Source organism: Cupressus sempervirens, chromosome 6 (genome assembly GCF_028749045.1).
Source record: "Cupressus sempervirens isolate cs-2001-9-10 chromosome 6, ASM2874904v1, whole genome shotgun sequence".
In the NCBI taxonomy this organism is placed as follows: domain Eukaryota; kingdom Viridiplantae; phylum Streptophyta; class Pinopsida; order Cupressales; family Cupressaceae; genus Cupressus; species Cupressus sempervirens.
In genome coordinates, this window is record NC_143123.1 from 712,015,655 (window position 1) to 712,035,354 (window position 19,700).

The 19,700-nt window shown below is 37.6% G+C and overlaps 1 protein-coding gene across 1 annotated transcript in view; it reads left to right on the forward strand.

The window, feature by feature from the left end:
• The first annotated feature begins 382 nt into the window (after positions 1 to 382).
• LOC149554265 (Haloacid dehalogenase-like hydrolase (HAD) superfamily protein) overlaps positions 383 to 19,700 on the forward strand; it is a 58,062-nt gene continuing 38,744 nt past the window's right edge. Inside the window, exons 1-2 of the mRNA XM_089789489.1 lie at positions 383 to 802; positions 1,096 to 1,297. Coding sequence (XP_089645615.1) covers positions 1,101 to 1,297 — 197 coding nt within the window. The 5' untranslated portion in view covers positions 383 to 802; positions 1,096 to 1,100. The remainder of the gene's footprint in view (positions 803 to 1,095; positions 1,298 to 19,700) is intronic.

Below are 19,700 nucleotides of genomic sequence, written 5' to 3' on the forward strand. Positions count from 1 at the left end.
ATATCTTCATATTAATATAATTACATACTAGATCAACTTTAATTTAAATTTTAAATTATCTCAAACATAAAATTCTATAATATTTTATAAGTTAAAAGTATATGAATTTTATGAAGCTGTCCTAGGTAAAAAAATAGCTCTAAAATATTTAATAATAATAATAAATAGGAAATAAAACAGCAGCCCCGCGGGCAAATGGAAAATGTGAACGGTTAAAATATTGAAAAATTTGAAGCATTCGCCAAAACCGCCGGTCATCGTGCGTTCCAATAAAAAAAAAGGAACGTACACAAAACTTTTTGTACCGGTGGCGAGGAAAGCGCGGCGTAAAAATATCAACGGTTGAAACTTATACAATCGTCTTGCATCGTTCTTTTGAGATATTGACCGTTAAATCTGAAAGTGAGTTTGGTTTGTTCAGTATAGGCACGCCTTCGGCGTAAATATTACTTTCTTTAGAATTAAAAAAACAAATATAAAAATACAACTTTTTAACGATGTCCAAAAACATTTGTAAATTCTGAATTTGAGAGATTCACAGAAGTTTGTAGGTACCCAATGTCTGAAGAATTTCATGTCCACACGTAAGTAGCGGAATATTCGCATAGTTTTCCAAGCTGCCCAACGGAAACTGGAGTCAAAATTCATGGCTGCGCAGCCACGAATACATAATAAATGCTAAATACATAATAAATGCTCTGCATGTATTTACCACTTATCAGTTGTTGATCATATTTTGTCATCATTATTTTCATTTAAACCACATTGCTTGCACGCTTAGGGGGATCTTTTCAGCAAGCAGGTAACGATCAATCTTTAGCGTTTAGTTACTGCGATTCCTTTTAATTCAATACATTCTTTTCCATTCAAACCAATTGTGACTAATGCACTTTTGAGTAATTAGATGCCATGCTTACAGAGTTTTGTAAACTTATATGGCGATTCTTGTTTGTAGTCTGTTTTGCTTTTCATTATTGCACGTAAGGAATCGCACCATGCCAATTGGAAAAAAAGTTGTTGGTGGATTTTAGTTTAATGTACCCAAGAAAGAAAATTTGCGGAGAACTTGATTTATAATAACTTTTTATTGTGAAGGAAAAATGCAAAGTTTTTGTGATACATTGTGCAAGCCCACAATTTTGACAAGAAAATATGGAGCATTTTGTAGTACTAAGCCTAAAATCTGGATTAAGGGCCAATTCCAGCCTCTCAAAGGCTTCCTGCAATCGGCCAAGACGTACAATTTTACTACGAATATTGTCTGCGTAGAGAAAAAATGTGACGAGATTTTTAAAAGGTCAATCCCTCTGCAATTTCTTTTCCTTATATTTTTTATTATACACATTTAAAGTTGATGTTTGTGGAGATCAGATGTCTGTTTGCGAAGATCTTTGTACGTACTGTATATGTCACTGTTTTATGCATCCTTCAAAAGTATTTTGTAGGCGAAATGATCTTCTTCTTCTTCTCAGCAACTTGGGAGCAAGTCCATTGATTTCGATTTGATGTTCGGTGTCCTGCCCATTTTTTTCAGGTTAACAAGCCTTGTAAAGATCCTAGGTGGCTTACCCTACCACTTAATATTGCATTTTTCTCATTAGATCTCAATTCCAGTAAAAGCCATCTGCTCTGCCGCAATACCGACCCTCATGAATGTAAGGCAGCGGCTGGATTTTCTAATAAGCGTCATTTTTGCAATACCTATCGCGGTTATGATTACAACACAGCCCAATCGACTGGTGTCTTACATTTCATTTTTAATTTTGTCAGTTATTGCGGCAGCATGAGACAGTCTTATTTTTTAAGGCAGATTTATTCCTGAGAAAATTCTACAAAGTCATTTCAAGTTTAGTAGATCTGTATCAAGACTTATATATGTGATAATTACAGGTTAGACCATATGGAAAAATAATTTTCTTATTGAAAATGGCAGGTTCTGTAACAATTAATAGATGCTACAAGCTTCAAAATGACTGTCTTTGTGCCCATAACCACTCGATCTTGAATAGGAAGTGATTAACCTTTGTTCTAGAATCCAGTGCATTCAGTTATAAAATCATGATTCAGTTATAAAATCATGAATTTTCTCAACATTAACTACCTTTTATATAGATATTTTATGGGTTTTAAGGTAATATTGGAGTTTCCTATCACTCAAACACATCTCCCAAGTAAGAGTCAGGGTGATGAATATTGCTTATACCTAAATTTTTTGCTTATCTATGAGGGATTGATGGAGTGCCTTCTTGAACTTGCAGTAAGATAGTTTCTTGCTGATAGGATTAAAATCTTTAATCTTAGAAGTGATGACCATTTCTTGCTGATAGGATTAAAATCTTTAATCTTAGAAGTGATGACCATTAGGGTTCAAACAGATCTACCCAGTATGAGTTAGAGTGAAGAATATTGCTTTTACCAAAATCTTTTGGTTATCTATAAGGGATTGATGGACTGTTTTCTTAGCTGGCTGTAAGCTAGTGCTGATAGGGTTAAGAGTTCTTATTTTAAAGGTGATGATAGTTGGGATTCAAACCCCATTTTATCCTCATTTGATATCACAAGTTTGGCAGATGCATTTGCCATTGATAGTTAGTAAGATGGTCCTTATCATTCAGGCACGGTCCTCATGATTCAGGCATTACATCTAACTGGGGAAATGCCCCATCATTCAATAAATGGTATCTTAAAATTACCTTTGGATGTCTTGAGATATGGCAGGTGCTATGTAAAAGGGGATGGACTTTGCACAGATTTATTATCGATAATCTGAGGCTGTAGCAAGCTATTTATCAATCCAAGATCCTCATGGATCTCATCAATACATAGTTTTCGATGTCTGCTGCTATCCTATATTGTATATGCCAAAAACATTGGTGGTTCCCATCCATATTTAGAGAGATCAATTAAAAAATCTATCTGCATGCTTAGATGCTAAAACAGCAAAATCAGAATTTAACCATTCTTCCCAAAACCAGGCCTATAGATTTGCTTATATCAGAATCCACCAGGAAGAACTTAAAAATGAAAAAGCCCAAGGCTAGATTAGGCACATGTAGCAAATTGTGATGTCCCCTTCCTAATTTGCCCTAAAATCACAATTGATACAGTTTAGGGTTAGGGTTTTGTCCCACCAAACAAAAGTCCCTTAATATTGCGATCTTGGATTCAGATCTTACAAAACAACACGAAGAAACAAATATGCAATACATATACATCTATGTACCTAAATATCTACTCAATCTATACTAGAAAACATATTGGAATGGAAACGTGATGGGTCCACCCAAGACTATTCCTAAACCAAGCCTAGACACCACAATTCCCTTGGTTGGCAGCTTGTATCTGCTTTCCCTCATCATTTTCGTCTCCCTCCAAACAGTTGCAACCTTGTGGAATTAGGTGGAGGTTGATATGGGCGACTTATTGTTGTGAGTTCCTTCTAGTCCTAGGCTGCAATGCTCCTCCTAGGACAACCTCCTCATTAATGCCTTGTGACATTGGTTTTACACCTCAGGCCCTTGTAAGGTGCATTTCAGATAGTTAAACACTTAATATTATTGTCATCAAGGCTATACAATTATCAGTAAGAACCTATGTTCCATGGCATGTTGGGGACAGGGACAGGGGAATGGCAGGGGACAGCAGCATACAGATATATCTATCTATCTATATATATATATATGTACGTAAGTATAAATATATGCACACACATATATATATTATTCTTTCAAGGTTTATTAAGATATTATAAAGAGAGGGAAAGAGAGAGACAAGTCAATAATTGATAACTGCGAGACAGAAGATGAGACCCAAAACGGTACCATAAGCAATCGAGGGGTCTTACAGAAGTGTGAACCTCATACAGATCTGTCATAAGTTTACATTCATTTGTGTCATTATTAGACTGACATGCTTATTCTTAAGCATTTATTGTTTATAGAGATATAGGAAAGGAATAATGATATAGCCTATGTTGATTGTCATGTGTAATTACAACACTGTCTAATTGAATCACTTTTATAATGTTATTGCTTATAACTATTTTAAGCTCTTTTCAAAGTGCTCTCTTGATTCCAAATGTGAATTGATCATCCATGTCCATTACTGTTGTTTCCAGCTCATTCCATTAAGTTAATGAAGGTATAACTAACAATATGGCATCTTGAGATTTTCTCTGTGCTTAGCTTTTATATCATATTAATCTCGCTTTACTTTTGAGAATTTTAGTAATGTCAATCAATGCCTTTCTATGTTACATCAACATTATAACATAGCTCATGGAATAAACTTGTTGAAAATACATCAAACATGATCTGAAGCATATTTAGACAAAGTGTACAATTAAAAGGCGCATAAACACATGCATTAATCATGTTGAAAACATGAAAAACACAAGGCTAGCACATAAATACAGGTGGAATACATGGAGTAATTACGCTTAAAACAAATGGGGCATGAAGCAAACACTCAAAACGTGAATTTTACACATATGAGATGAATCATACACATGAATGTGTGCAATGTAGGGCATGAATCATCCATGTAAGACATGGACTAATACATGTGAATAAGCATAATGCATGAAGTATATACGTAAATATATGTAGTAGAAGCATGAGTTTACTTAAGTCACAAAGCATACATGTGGACACATGTACTGCATAAAGTATGGAACATATACATGAATTCAAAGTTAAGAAGCATAAAGTAAGAAATGTACAGATGAATTCACTTAAGTCATGAAGCCTGCACAACACACAAGGCATAAGTAAACACATGAATTCGCCTAAGTCATGGAGCATACATGTGAACACACGCAACAGCATGCATAAGTATGCCCATGAATACACACATGAATCATATACGTAGAGCATAATTTGTACATATGAATACACACAATGCATGAGCCATACTTATGAATACATGAGTGCTTATGAGCTGTGTGACAAGGTTTGCCAAATTTTTGGTTACAATTCAAAGTTCGGTGAATTTGAAAATAAAAAAATTTGTAACAAGTTTGTTGGAATCTGTTGAAGAAGAATTTCCTACAGCTGCTGCTAGTTGAAAAGGAAATGTCTACAACTGTGTTTAGGGCATAAGAGATTTGCGGTATTTTGAATCGGTCCACTTAATAATGAGATATGCTGTGTTTTGAATCTGTCCACTTAATAATGAGATATGCCATGTTCTGAATCTATTCATTATAATGCACCCGTGCGAATTTCTACATCTGCAGGTAGTCAGCCCTTACATCTGCTGTTACGATCTGGACAACACCTGTCTAAAGCATTTTGATTTGGACTGCCACGATGATGACGACCAACATATTTGTGTTATTTTTTCTATTATATCAGGCTCCCCAAAATCCTCTTTGAAGCATGCAATGTCCTTTAAAGACAGCAAAGGTTTAATATTTTTATATTGCAAATTAAAAAAATCGCATATTTTAACATATGGTTTGTTAATAGAATAAAACAGTATTTTATTTTTTTAAAACTAAAAAATTATATATTATCTTCAAAATAACATGTAGTGATTATTTATTTTATTTCAAATCTATAATGCTTTGTAATATTAAACTATTTTGAATTTTATTGGATATATTATTATATTTTTTAAAAATAAAATTTATATTAGGTGAATTTTATGTCGATGATTTTTCAAATTTTTTATTATGCAGAACTTTATCTGAATTTTATTGTTGCCAACCTTGAACTTGAATTTGAACCTTATGATTTAGCATATGCGTATACTTAAGGCATGAAACATACATAAGACATGCAAGGAATGAGGGATTAATGTTAGACATGTTGATGTGAGTTTTATTCCACTAAAATGTGCAAAACCAAATGCTCATGCTTCGAAGTGAAACACTAAATACTCTATCCTCTCTTGAATATGGTCACTTCCAATGCTAGGCTTGCAAAGTAAGATCATTAAATGACTTCAAGGTTTGTTCTATTTGGATACTTGCTTAGAGAAATAATGCGATTTCCTAGGAACACTAAGGGTACTTATATTGTTTCTCGAGACTTGTCAATTGGGTTTCTAAAGATTTGGCTTTACAATGTGCAATTGTTTGGTGGTGAAATGGAAGCACCCAATAAGATGTGTAAATATAAGACTTCCACTTCCCTAACATTAAAATACAAGAGAAAGAGGGGCTTCCAAACATTTAACTCTTAATATAACTCCAGTTAGATTAGCGAAACCCAAATTGGACCAAGGGATGCTAATACTAAACCCAAATTACACTAAGGAAGTACGCAAGTGAGTCCTCTTTCATGCAATGTTCAGTAACATTAAATGTGCAATGTGAATGTAAATTGAACCAATTTGATTGAATGACAAAGATGAACTACATCTAGGAGCTATATACATGTAATCAATCTAATTAAAGGTATGCAAATAGATTTATTATATGAGAGGAAAAGGAGGAAAATTAAGCTCAAAATGTACAAGGGAAAGTACTTTTCTTCTTTGAAAACTGCTGGTCTGAAACTTCGACTCGAAAAATGATTGTGGATTCGAAATAAGAATAAAAACCCAAAAACCCTTGAAAATCTTGAATCTCTAGGTAAAAGTCAACCTAGGTGACGTATAACGATAGGTATATGGGATGAAGGACATGTTTCTGGAGCACAAAACCAAAATTGACCTAAAATATTTCAGAAGCTCCCGACTGTAAGTTTCTGGATCCAAATTTGCAACTCCAATAACTTGTTCCCGCACACAAGAAAAATTGGTTTTGTTTGATCGGTGAGGCTTTGCCTTAGTCAAGCCCTATATTGAGGAATCAACTTTGGTATCAAAGTGATAATAATGATAGAGGAAATGCTAACAAGTACTAACACTGAATCTAACAATGAGGAATATAATTACATTTGTAGATGTAATTGAATTTAGCATTTAATCAAGTGTGCAAATGTAATAGCCTTGACTCAACACAAAACTAAAAAGGAACTAGGAAAGTCAAAACCTCATGAATGGGAATGTTTGTGATATGCCTTGATGAAAATTTGAAGAACTTGAATGAATTGAAGATCTTCATAGAAGCCAAACTCCACCATCACCTTGAAGGTGAATACTGAATGCCTAAGAGGATGATGTCTTTGTGGCAGAATAATGAGGTGAGGTGAAATTTTTTCACTCCATTCTTCATTTAAATTTTACCCCCAATCTTCAAATTATTACATCGATCATCCCCTGTGGCCTCTATGACTAAGAATGGCTTCAAACTTCATTGTATTAGGGTGAAGTTTGATGGCATCAGAGGATTTTGGAGTCCTCTAGGTTGGCTGCCACTTCCAAGGAGTCACTCTTGCCCAATCCTTTCTCCAAGTTAATGTGTTTCATTATTTCCATCTCCAAAACAGATTTTTTAAGCTTCTTCAAGTCCTTCCTAATTGTCACACCAATAGAAGTGATTTGATTGAATTCTCAGCCTATTTCCTTGAGGCGGAAATCAAGATGGTAGGAGGATTATGGAATCCTTACGGCGAGGTGGAATCCGCCAGCCATTGTGATTCTCTCTTATCTAATCTTTATCTTCTCACACCTTTTTATTCTACATGTAGCTGCTTATTATGTTTTGATCACCACCATGTTTGAAGTAATGTAACTGTTTTGCCCAAATCAACACTTCAACTCTCTCACAAGGGCAGAAATTCAGCCTTTTAGAGGATTTTGAATCCTCCTTTCATTTCATCCTCTAAATCCAAACTCACCCATTTAACCTTGCATTCATACCAAACTACAAGGGATGTAATCATACTTGTCGCCATGATACCTTGTTTAATCTTTTACCCAGACATGCCTCCAAGTTCACCCTGCTCTGCCCTCATGTAGATGATATAATATTGATTCTCATAAGGATTAAATCGTGGGAGGGTGGCAGAATCCACCACCCTTCAAGGATTCCTGCCTTGACTTGAAACATAACCCCTTTTAGCCTTTAACACCCCTTTGCATCCCCTTCCATTCTTGTCAAGCTCTCAATCTTGCCTAAGATGATTTGATGCTCGTGCAAATCAGATTTCAGATTCTGATTTTCAGTTTCCTCTTGATACTTTGACCTCAAGATTACCCTTGACTTAGCTAAAAGACTATACTAGACTCACTCCCAAATTTAATGCTATTGGAGAAAAGGAAAAACGAGGGGGCTCCCTATTTGCAATCGAGTAATGGTGTGAAAAGCCCACAAAAAGGCACAAAGCAATAAATATACGTCAGACATGTAGAGTATGAGGTAATAAACTTCAGTAAATGCTAGACATGTAATGAATGAAGCAATACGTAAATAATTGTTAGACACGAAAGGCTTGGAGCAAGCAATATATATATGCGAGGCATGTAAGGCATGAAGTATATATATATATATATATATATGTATGTATGTATGTATGTATGTATGTATATGCGAGGTACGTAAGGCATAAAGCACACAATAAATACACATCAAACAAACAAGGCATGAAGCCAACAATAAATACATGTTAGACATGTAAGGTGTGAAGCAATACACAAAGCATACATGAGGAATACTCTCATTGAATAAGCATGCATGAAGTTCATTGGTTGTGAAGCAACACAAGGTATACATATGAAGAGTAGGCATATAAAATACATGTAAAGTAAGCATGTTTATACTAGACACGAAGTAGTTCAAGGCACATACACATAAAAACACAATGTTGGCCTACTTGGTTATATTCTTAGCCTACTTAAGAGAAGTGCTGAATAGTTAAGCTTAATTGGATAGCGATTGAGGTAGGTTTGTCTCGCAAGATAACAAGTTTATGCTTTGATACCTCTTGTGATGCCCCCTTCCTAATTTGTCCTAAAATTATAAATGAAACAAATGAGAGGTAGGTTTTCCACTCACCAAATGAATCTTTCCTCAATAGTGCCTTGGATTTGGATCTTGTAAAGCAACATGAAGGAAAACGTATGTAATATGTGTACATCCTATATTTAAACTTTTAGTCAAACTTTACTAGAAAACATCTCGGGATGGAGACACGATGTGTCTGCCCCAAGCCATTTCTAAACCTAGCCAAGAGGGATATATGCCACAACCCCTTTGCTTGGTAGCTTTTATTTTATTTTCTTTGATCACATCCTGTCTCACTAAAAACCGTCGCCACCTTGTCGAATTAGGTACAGGTTGTAAGGGGTGACTTAGTATCTTCTTCTCTTAGGCTGGTACAGTCGTACTAGAACGACTCCCTGACTAGTTCCTCATGAGCTTGGTCTAACATCTCAAGTCCTTTATCTTGTAAGGTGGGTTTCAGACAGTTAAAAATTTCACATTATTATCATAAATGCTATATAATTATTATTAGTAACACATGCCAATCAACATAGGCTATATCATTATTCCTTTTATATAAAGAAAGTTCTTTTTTGGATCCGATTGTGTGCATCAACGTTTTGGATCACACTACATGATCCATCATCAGGATGAGAGAGTGCAGGATTAGAAGAAGTAAAAGGATGCAAACCAAGCTTAGCTCAAGAGCTATAAGAAGAGAAGGGGGACAACATGCAAAACAATGCAGAGAATAAGAGAAGAACAAATGAGAAATAAGCAACATAATAAAAATAAAACTAAAAAAATAAACCACCAAGAAGGTGGGAGAAATAAAAGATATAAATTAACAAAGCACAACAAACAAAAATTGATGAAAAGGAACCCAAAAATAAAAACTTAAAAGTCCAAGAAAATAAATTGAAAGAAAAATCCAAACCAAGAAACACACAAAAAACTTAACCAACCAATCTGTGATTAACTAAGGATAGGGAGGTTAGTGTAATAATGACATCAATGAATATAAAAATAGTTTCATACTGCTGTAAAATCCCTTGATTGCTTACAGTATCATTTTGGGTGTCACTTTCAGATAGTGATTTCCTTGAGTGGCATCTTTGCCGAGTGTGTTTGTGAATGCTGCATGATTCTGTAATCTTGATATCTGCTATTTTGTATTTACTCTTATTTCTCTTCCTTTGTTATAAATCGTGTAAGAATTTTCCTCAAGCTTGGTTGAATAAAAGAATTTGTCATAGGCAAAGAGTGAAATGCCAAGATTGAGAAGCTCAAGAGATAGCACAAGAGAGACACAATGATCAATTGATTAGGTCAATATTGATCAAGAGTAGCCTATTGCCTAATTGATATTTAAATGAATACAAAGTAGATGTGCTTGAATATATAGGCAATGCATGATAACTAGGACTGATGCAAGTGATAACCTATCAACTAAACAAGGTGTAATCACACGTTCACTAAAGTTAGATCATCCTCCATTGTGTAACAAAAGTATGTGCAACATGTGAAACAATGAGAGGATAATAATGTGATAAGAACACAAGTTGGATCTCACAAATAACGTGGTATGGGACAATAATTAAGTGCAAGTGGATTTCTCCTATGCCATATGCTAACATAAAATACAAACTCCTATGTGTCTCACTAATAACTAAAATGGAAATGCATTATCCTAAATAAACTTAAGCAAAATATAATTAGTAATATTTAATTACACCAACACCCCCCTTAATGCAACTTAGGGGAATGCACTTAAGCTCACAAAAACAAGTTGACAATGCATGATGGGTCCCAACAACTAGGCCATATTAGGTACTCGTACAATATGCAAGGACAATGTAATGTGATCTCTCATAAATAGAAGAAAGAGGGAAAACCTCATGGAAAAAACCCTCCACCAAAAAGAGAGATGAAAAAGAAATCAAGATGCATGGATGGATGGAGTAATCAAGACCTTCTTGTTATGAGATACATCATGCATGTACAATAAATAATCTCTCCATAGAAAGGAAATAAGGAGATATGATATCCCCCTCCTAGTGAATGATGTCCTGCAAGTATGGCAAGTGTTTGAAGACAAAAGATAGCCCCATGCTTGCAAACACCATTTCACCTCTTAGGAAGAAGATACACGAAGTATAATGCAAGAATGCTTCCATTATGTATAGGAAGAAGGAAGGGGAATCCAAATGAAATATGATGCCTTTGAAGTCTAACGATGTGTCGCCATGTCCTTGGTTGATGAAGATGCCACTAGCCAATCAGGATCAAGCCCAACAGAAGAAGGTTACAAGAAAGTAACCAATGGTAATTGATCCATGTGGGAATGTGGATCAAAATCCAAAGACAAGGATGCCTCCGCAAAAGAAGTAGAACAAGAAGCAAAGAAGCCCACCTCAATGTAGAAGGTGCACCCATGATATATGCTCTTGGATCAATGTAGAAGCTACACCAAGAAAATTGAATATTGTTAATCCCTTTAGGAAGAAATGATGTCATAGGTGTATCAACGAATTCTCTCCAATTAGTAGGAAGAAACCTCAAAATGTAGGATGTCTCAAGAAACTGAATGAGAATCTCTAACACATGAGTACGATCTATTTGAACCATGCAATATGACATCCCAAGTGAAGTTTGAGATTCATGAAAACCAATCTCCAAAGACTTAGATGTCTTCTTTAAAGTGAAATAGACCTCCTGCAACTATTGTATCAAAGGATCCATAATCATGTTAAACTCAAAGGAATGATCAAGTGAAGAATGATGAGGGTTAGAGTGCTCCCTCACAACAATTAAAGAAGAATCATCTTCAAGAAAGAGAAGATGGATGTCACCAATGATGTCTCCCAAATCCTCAATGTAAGATTTGACAAACAAACATGTCTATCAAGAAGTCATCCCGAGGAACTATAGTGGAAGATAAGGAATGTCCTGCTGCTTTGAATCACAAGGAATATCTCATTGCACTAGATCACAAGGAATATCCTATTGCACTGGATCACAAGCAACTATGGCTGGAACAGTACATGAAACATTGGGAGAAACAACAAGAGAAGCGATTTCAATTGGAGAAACAGGAGCTGCAAATGGAGGTTCTAGATGTTTTGGAAGTGGAGGAACATTTGGATCTCCATACTTAATCCCAAAGAAAGGTCCAAATATCGGGAAGAATAATCAGCTTTGTGTTGTCTTCATAGAGATCAAGGGAATGCATAACATCCAACTCCATATTAAAAAAAGATAACATTGAGAACTTTTGTCCAAATGTCCCTATCAAATGGAGCATTAGAAGGCTTATGCTTATACAAATAGGGCAATAAATTTTTCTCACTAAAATGAGCAATAACTAATTTACTCCATTGTGTATAGTTCCCTTTTGTCAAGTTAATTAAACCATCCATGATGAGATCATAAAATCAATTTGTCGTCGGTAAATATTGTGTAGCCGACGGGTTGATGTCGTTGGTAAATATTGTGCAGCCGACAGGTAGATTAGCATGTAGTCGGTAATTGTTATGTAGTCGACGGCCCCTTTGGGAAGGTTCTTCGGGATGGTATATGTACAACTTTGGATCATGGTTATAATCATCATCGGAAGCATTATGTAATCTCTTCGGCATATATGCGAATAATAAAAGGAGTACTACTGTTCTTGTCTATAGTCTGAATGCATTAAACTATTTACCCCATACAGTAAACATTTGGCATCGTTGCCCAATGGACTTGAAACAAAGGCAGAAGAATGAAGACTAATGTCGAATCAGCTTAACAAGGATAGGAATAAGATAAAAGAAAAAAATGAAATACACATTGCACAAGAAATTTTAATTTTGGCACAACAGGCCGAGCATAGACGGAGGTTTCAGCAGATTACCGACGGACACCGAAGCACAGAGGAATTGTTAAGAGACTCGATAGCTAGTGAACTTGGTGGAAGAAACTGAAATGGACACCCCTGGATGTCCCAAAAAAACTAAACCAATTTGCTGAAAGGAATTTTGTCAAACAGTTTGCATTCAACCTCTTATTTCTCCGTTTAATGTTTTAAACCCCTTATAACTCCAGAAATCAAACGTTTATTTGTTTGTTGTGTTTTGTGCATGGAACTTGGTATCATACAACATAAACAAGAAAGAAACTACAATAATATGCAAAGTGGAAATGAACTGCTGCTAATAAAATGTTATTTTCAGAATTCATAAAACCAAATATATGGCATATTTATCAACTCACTAATTACTTCAGCAGTATTGACATAATACTCCAGCCCATGCTTTCGAACTTGCTGCTACAGTGCTTTGTCCTTCAATCAGTCCACTACCTTCCTAATATCATTCCCTCAAAGCGGCATAAGCGTCGGAAAAGTAGTGAAGAAGATATGAGCAAAATACCAAATCTGGTTGTAGCTGGAAATGCAACTAAATTGCCTGATAATGAAGCCAATAACAAAGAATTCCAAAAGCCAAACCCCAAGGGAATGACGTCTAGAATGTTACAAGAGAGGATAGACGTCCTCAAATGCCAAGAACGGAGCTGCAACTCACACACCAATTTCTTCTCATATTCAACTTGGCTAATGAAGCCACAAATGCTTTCTTTTATTCTATTTCCAAGGGTCCGCTCAACTCATATGGGCAATGTGGGATAAAAGATGTGTAGTATATAAAACATATATTAAAATACCCCTTATGTCTCCCTTGGGTACACATCCCCATAAAATAAATATTAAAGTAACACTTTAATATTTTACAATTAAATTAGATGTTACTTTAATAAAACTTCAGGTATTAAAATGTATTAGCAATCGGACTCCGAATAATGCGAGTGATAGCTCATCGGAAAGCTCTCACCGAGGAGTATCAAATCCGATCACCAAAATTGACCTGCACTGTGTCTTGCTGACTTACTAAAAATAGTAAGTATGCCTGAAACTGAGTAAATCAACTTCGTTTTGGCCCAAATTGGAAATGACTAGGCCAAAACACTCTAGGATCCCATTAAACCCTTCGTTAGCCCTTGGGACCATGTAGAACAAGGCTAACGCACACACACTTGGTCAACTACTAAAATGGGGACATTACAGTCCGCCTCCCTTGAAATTGCTTGTCCTCAAGCAATCTCAGTCCAGCCTGCTGAATAACTTGCTCACTCTCCCATGTAGAATCTTCCTCCGGCAAGTCTCTCCATCTGACCAAATACTCCTTCACTATCCTCTTTCTAAGCTTCCTCTCTTTGGTGTCCAGAATAGCCTCGGGTACTAACACAAGCTTCCCCTCCTCATCCAAAGGGGGTAAATCTGCAGAAGGCACTACATTCTAACCAATGGCTTTCTTAAGCCTAGACATATGAAACACATTGTGCACTCGATTGCCCTTTGGAAGCTCAAGCTCATAGGCGACTTTGCCCACTTTGCGAATCACCCTGTAGGGACCATAAAATCTAGGTTTCAACTTTTCAGCTCTGCTCTTCTTGAGCGATGACTGTCTATATGGTTGTAGCCTCAAGTAAACCATATCCCCTACCTCGAAGCTACACTCTATTCGGTGCTGATCAGCATACAATTTCTATTGATTCTGGGCCTGTTGTATATTCTCTTTGAGCACTTTCAGGATGTCTTGACTATCCTGCAATAAGTTTTTGGCTTTGGGCACTCTACTGTCCCCCAAAACTAAATCCATGAAGCTAGGTGCTTCATAACCATAGAGTGCCATGAAAGGAGTCATCTTGATGGACATATGATAAGTGGTGTTATAACAATACTCTCCCATATGCAACCATCTGATCCAAGCCTTTTGTTGTGCAGTTACATAGTTCCTCAAATATCCTTCCACCCATTTATTCACAATCTCTGTTTGCCCATCTGTTTGTGGATGATAACTAGTGCTAGGTGTAAGATTTGTACCACACAACCTAAACAACTCTTGCCAAAAAACACTCATAAACTTACTATCCCGGTCATTGACAATGAATCTGGGCAGCCCATGTAACCTGAATATCTCTCTAAAGAAAAGATCTGCCACCTGTGCTGCTGTGTAAGTGGACGGAATAGCAAAGAAGTGAGCAAACTTCCTCAAGCGGTCCACCACCACATAGATGCAATCCCTTCCCTGCACTCGTGGTAAACCAGTGATGAAGTCCATCGAAATACTTTCCCATTTCCTATCAGGAATGGGCAAGGGCTGTAATAAACCTGCAGGAAATGTGTGCTCTCCCTTATTCTGTTGACAAACCACACACTCCCTGACATACCTCTGAACATCATCCTTCAGCCCTTTCCATGAAAACCGCTCTCGAATCTACCTGTAGGTCTTGAAGACCCCCGGATGTCCAGCTGTGGGTGCATCATGAAATGCCTTCAGTATCGCCTCTCTCAAATGTGATGACGGAATCAAATAAACCTTGTCCTGAACTCTGATCAATCCATCTATCACCTCATAGTGATCATCTTGTATGGTACCTGAAATCAATCCAGAAGCCCAAGCATCTCCAACATACTCTGCTATAATCCGATCTCTCCAATCTCCTGAAATCTTTGCTAGAGCACATAAGTGAGGTCTCCGAGATAAGGCATTAGCCACCACATTTTTCTTACCTTTGACAAACTCTATGTCAAAGTCATAAGCCTGCAATTTAGTCACCCATTTTTGTTGCCGGTCATTAAGATCACGCTGGCTCATGAAGTATTTAATACTATTGTGATCAATCTTGATCACAAAAAATCCACCTACCAAATATGATCGAAATTTGGCCAATGCATGCATTATGGCCAACATCTCCCGGTCATAGACAGAATAACTCTTCTCAACTCCCCGGAGCTTCCTACTCTCGAATGCAATGGGATGCTTCTCTTGCATCAATACTGCTCCAATCCCATCACTTGCTGCATCACAATGAAGCTCAAAAGGCTTCGTGAAATCTGGTAGAGCTAGAACTAGACATGAAGACATTACCTGTTTGAAATGCTCAAAACACCTCTGTGCTGCCCCTGTCCACACGAAGGCTCCTTTCCTGGTAAGATTTGTCAAGGGTGTAGCAATCTGTGAGAATCCCTTAACAAACCTCCTATAAAAACCACATAAACCAAAGAATCCCTTAAGCTGTGTAAGGTTTGTGGGAGTAGGCCACTCTACAATAGCTCTAATCTTTTCGGGATCAACCCGAACGCCATCCACACTAATGATATGCCCAAGGTAAAAGAGCTCAGTCATGCCAAACTCACATTTAGATTCCTTGGCATACAATGACTCTCTCTAGAATAGATAACACCTCCTCCAGATGATGTAAGTGCTCCTCCTAGGTCTTACTGAAGACCAAGATGTCATCAAAGAAGATCAAGACAAATCTCCTCAGTTGCTTCCTGAATACCTGGTTCATACAACTTTGAAATGTAGCGGGTGCATTGGTTAGACCAAATGGCATAACCATGAACTCAAAGTGGCCATAGTGACATCGGAAGCCTGTTTTCTCAATGTCCTTTGCTCTCATCGTGATCTGATGGTATCCAGATCGCAAATCAATTTTGGTGAAGAAGCATGCCCCATGCAACTCATCAATCAGCTCATCAATCCTAGGAATGGGATACCTGTTTTTAATTGTTTTCTTACTCAGTGCCCTGTAATCGATGCACATGCGCATCGTCTCATCCTTCTTTACCAATACTATTGCTGAAGCAAAGGGGCTCTTACTGGGCCTGATATGCCCCATCTCCAACAAATCCTTAATCGCCTTCTCTATCTCATCCTTGTGTTTCTTAGGATGACGATAGGGAGTAATCATAACTGGTTTGGCTCCCTCCTCGAGCTCAATAACATGTTCCATCCCTTTGTCAGGAGGAACCCCATGAGGAATATCGCTAAATACTTTAGCGTGTCTATCAAGTATCTTTTGGATATCTGGTGGATGACTCTTTTCTTGTGGCACTGGTGAAGTTGACATAATGTAGCACTCTGCCGCCCACTCTATGTCATCATGACGAAAAAGTCTCTGCATTCTCCTCAAGGACACTACTCTGCAACCTCCATTTGAAAGTCCTCTAAGTACCACAGTTCTGCCCTCATGCTGGAATCTCATCTCCAATTTCGCTAGGTTGAGTGTGAACTCCACTAGTGAAGCCATCCATGTCATGTCGAGGATGACATCATAATCTCCCATGTCCACAACATAGAACTCATCCTTCAACTCGTAGCCATCTCCAAACTTGATGTGAAGATTAGATATGTTCCGAGTGCATAATAATTTATCACCGTTAGCCACCATGACTCTAAACCCATCATGCTCCTCTATCTGTAACCCTCTCCTGGCTACCAACTGTGCATCTATGAAGTTATGTATAGCCCCAGTGTCAATAAGAGATATCACTTTCTGCCCCTGGATAGTACCCCTGACCTTAAATGTGATTGCCTTTTGGGCCCCTGTCAAGCGTGCCAACGATCTAGCATCCTTAGGAATGCTGCTCTCCTCTATAGTGTTACCCTCATTTGAATCGGAGTGCTGATCCTCCCCCTTTGACTCTGAATCTTCTGCTGAAAAATACTCCATTTGATTTGCCTTAGCCTTGAGAGAACATTTATGAGATAAGTCCCAAGGCTCTCTACAATGGAAGCACAACTTCTTCTTTCGAAGTTCATTCAAGGTTTCATTGTCTAGTCCTTTTGATCCTTCTTTGGGTTTGCTATACTCTTTCTGAAACGGTTTTTTGTCTTTGTCCTTGCGGTAGGAAGAATCTGTTGAATGGTTTTTTTCCTTTGTATATCGAAGGGGCTAAATCTCGTGCCTTTTTAGTTGCTTTAGCTAAGGTGAGTGGATCATGTCCCTTCACCCAACCTCGTAATAAATCAGCAAGACCATCACAAAATAACACCACCAATCTCCTAGGAGAGATATCAGTAACAAGTACAGACAAGCGCTGGAACTCGGCAATGTAACCATCCACAGAACTTGACTATTTTAACTGTGCTAGTTCCTTGAAATGTAACTCGGGATCCCTAGTGTCAAATCTCTCAATCAATGTTTCGGTGAATTCCTCATAGGATGTAATCTGATTATGCCCCAAAGTCACCATGCCATGATGCCACCATTCATGTGCAACGCCATCCAAGTGCATAGCCGCATACTTGATAGCCTCCTCCTCAGGCATAGGATTTAGCTGCAAGTATGTATCTACCTTCTGCACCCAAGCTTGTGCAGTCATCTTCCCTGAAGCATCATAATAAGGTAAGGAAAGTTTTCCAACTTTCTTTCTCAACTCAAAGTTTTGATTCCTCCCTCCTGCTCTAGGCATGTGTCTCATCCTCAAGTCCATATAATCTTTGAGGGAAATATCCACCTGAAACTCCGGTCCACTAGCCTCCCAGTCCCTCCTGAACTGATCCTATAATTCGGTAATCTGCGGTTCGTTTACTGGTTGAACCGGATCTCTGGGTGGGAAGGTGGGTAGAAGAGGTCTCGAGCTCGCAGTCCGCGCTGGGCGTGCAATGTGTCTAAAGTTATCAGCCTCATTCCCATTGTTGCCGTGTCCATTATTACCATTAATGTTATTCTCAGGACCATTGTTGTTTCCTTGGCCTCCATGGTTATTGTTTCCCCCATTTTTATTGTTTCCCTCATTGTTATTGTTTCTGTTGTTGGCATCACCTGGATTAATATTGACACCCATCTGTCTAGCCATGAGCTGCAACATCATGTTCATTCGCCTATTCTGGTCCTGCTGCATACGCTGCCCCTGCTCTAATGTATTCAGTAATTGTCTGAACATTACGTCCCCCTGATCTGGACCGACATTCTCGCCTCCGCCTAATTTTGTATTCCTGTCATCTCGATCACCCATATTGTTTTCCCGATCAAAGAATATCTCCTCTGTGTCTGTATGGCTGGATTCAATGTCCCCCTACACGGATGTACTAGGTTGTTTGCTTTGCAAGTCTGAAATCCTATTTTGTCTTGCTCTAGTATCGCGGAAATTATAAGGCCCTTGTCGCATGCTCAAACATAAATGCTTAGCCTGTGTTTTTTTTAATTTCTGATTTTAGTGTTTTGACATTTCGTCAAACACTTTTCCCTCTATCCGGCTGTTCCAAATTCCCTATAAGACCTCCACAGCATGGCAGGACTTATAGCTCTGATACCACTGAAATGGACACCCCTGGATGTCCCAAAAAAACTAAACCAATTTGCTGAAAGGAATTTTGTCAAACAGTTTGCATTCAACCTCTTATTTCTCTGTTTAATGTTTTAAACCCCTTATAACTTCGGAAATCAAACGTTTATTTGTTTGTCGTGTTTTGTGCATGGAACTTGGTATCATACAACATAAACAAGAAAGAAACTACAATAATATGCAAAGTGGAAATGAACTGCTGCTAATAAAATGTCATTTTCAGAATTCATAAAACCAAATACATGGCAGATTTATCAACTCACTAATTACTTTAGTAGTATTGACATAATACTCCAGCCCATGCTTTCGAACTTGCTGCTACAGTGCTTTGTCCTTCAATCAGTCCACTACCTTCATAATATCATTCTCTCAAAGCGGCATAAGCATCGGAAAAGTATGAAGAAGATATGAGCAAAATACCAAATCTGCTTGTAGATGAAAATGCAACTAAATTGCCTGATAATGAAGCCAATAACAAAGAATTCCAAAGGCCAAACCGCAAGGGAATGACGTCTAGAATGTTACAAGAGAGGATAGACGTCCTCAAATGCCAAGAACGGAGCTGCAACTCACACACCAATTTCTTCTCATATTCAACCTGGCTAATGAAGCCACAAATGCTTCCTTTTATTCTATTTCCAAGGGTCCGCTCAACTCATATGGGCAATGTGGGATAAAAGATGTGTAGTATATAAAACATATATTAAAATACCC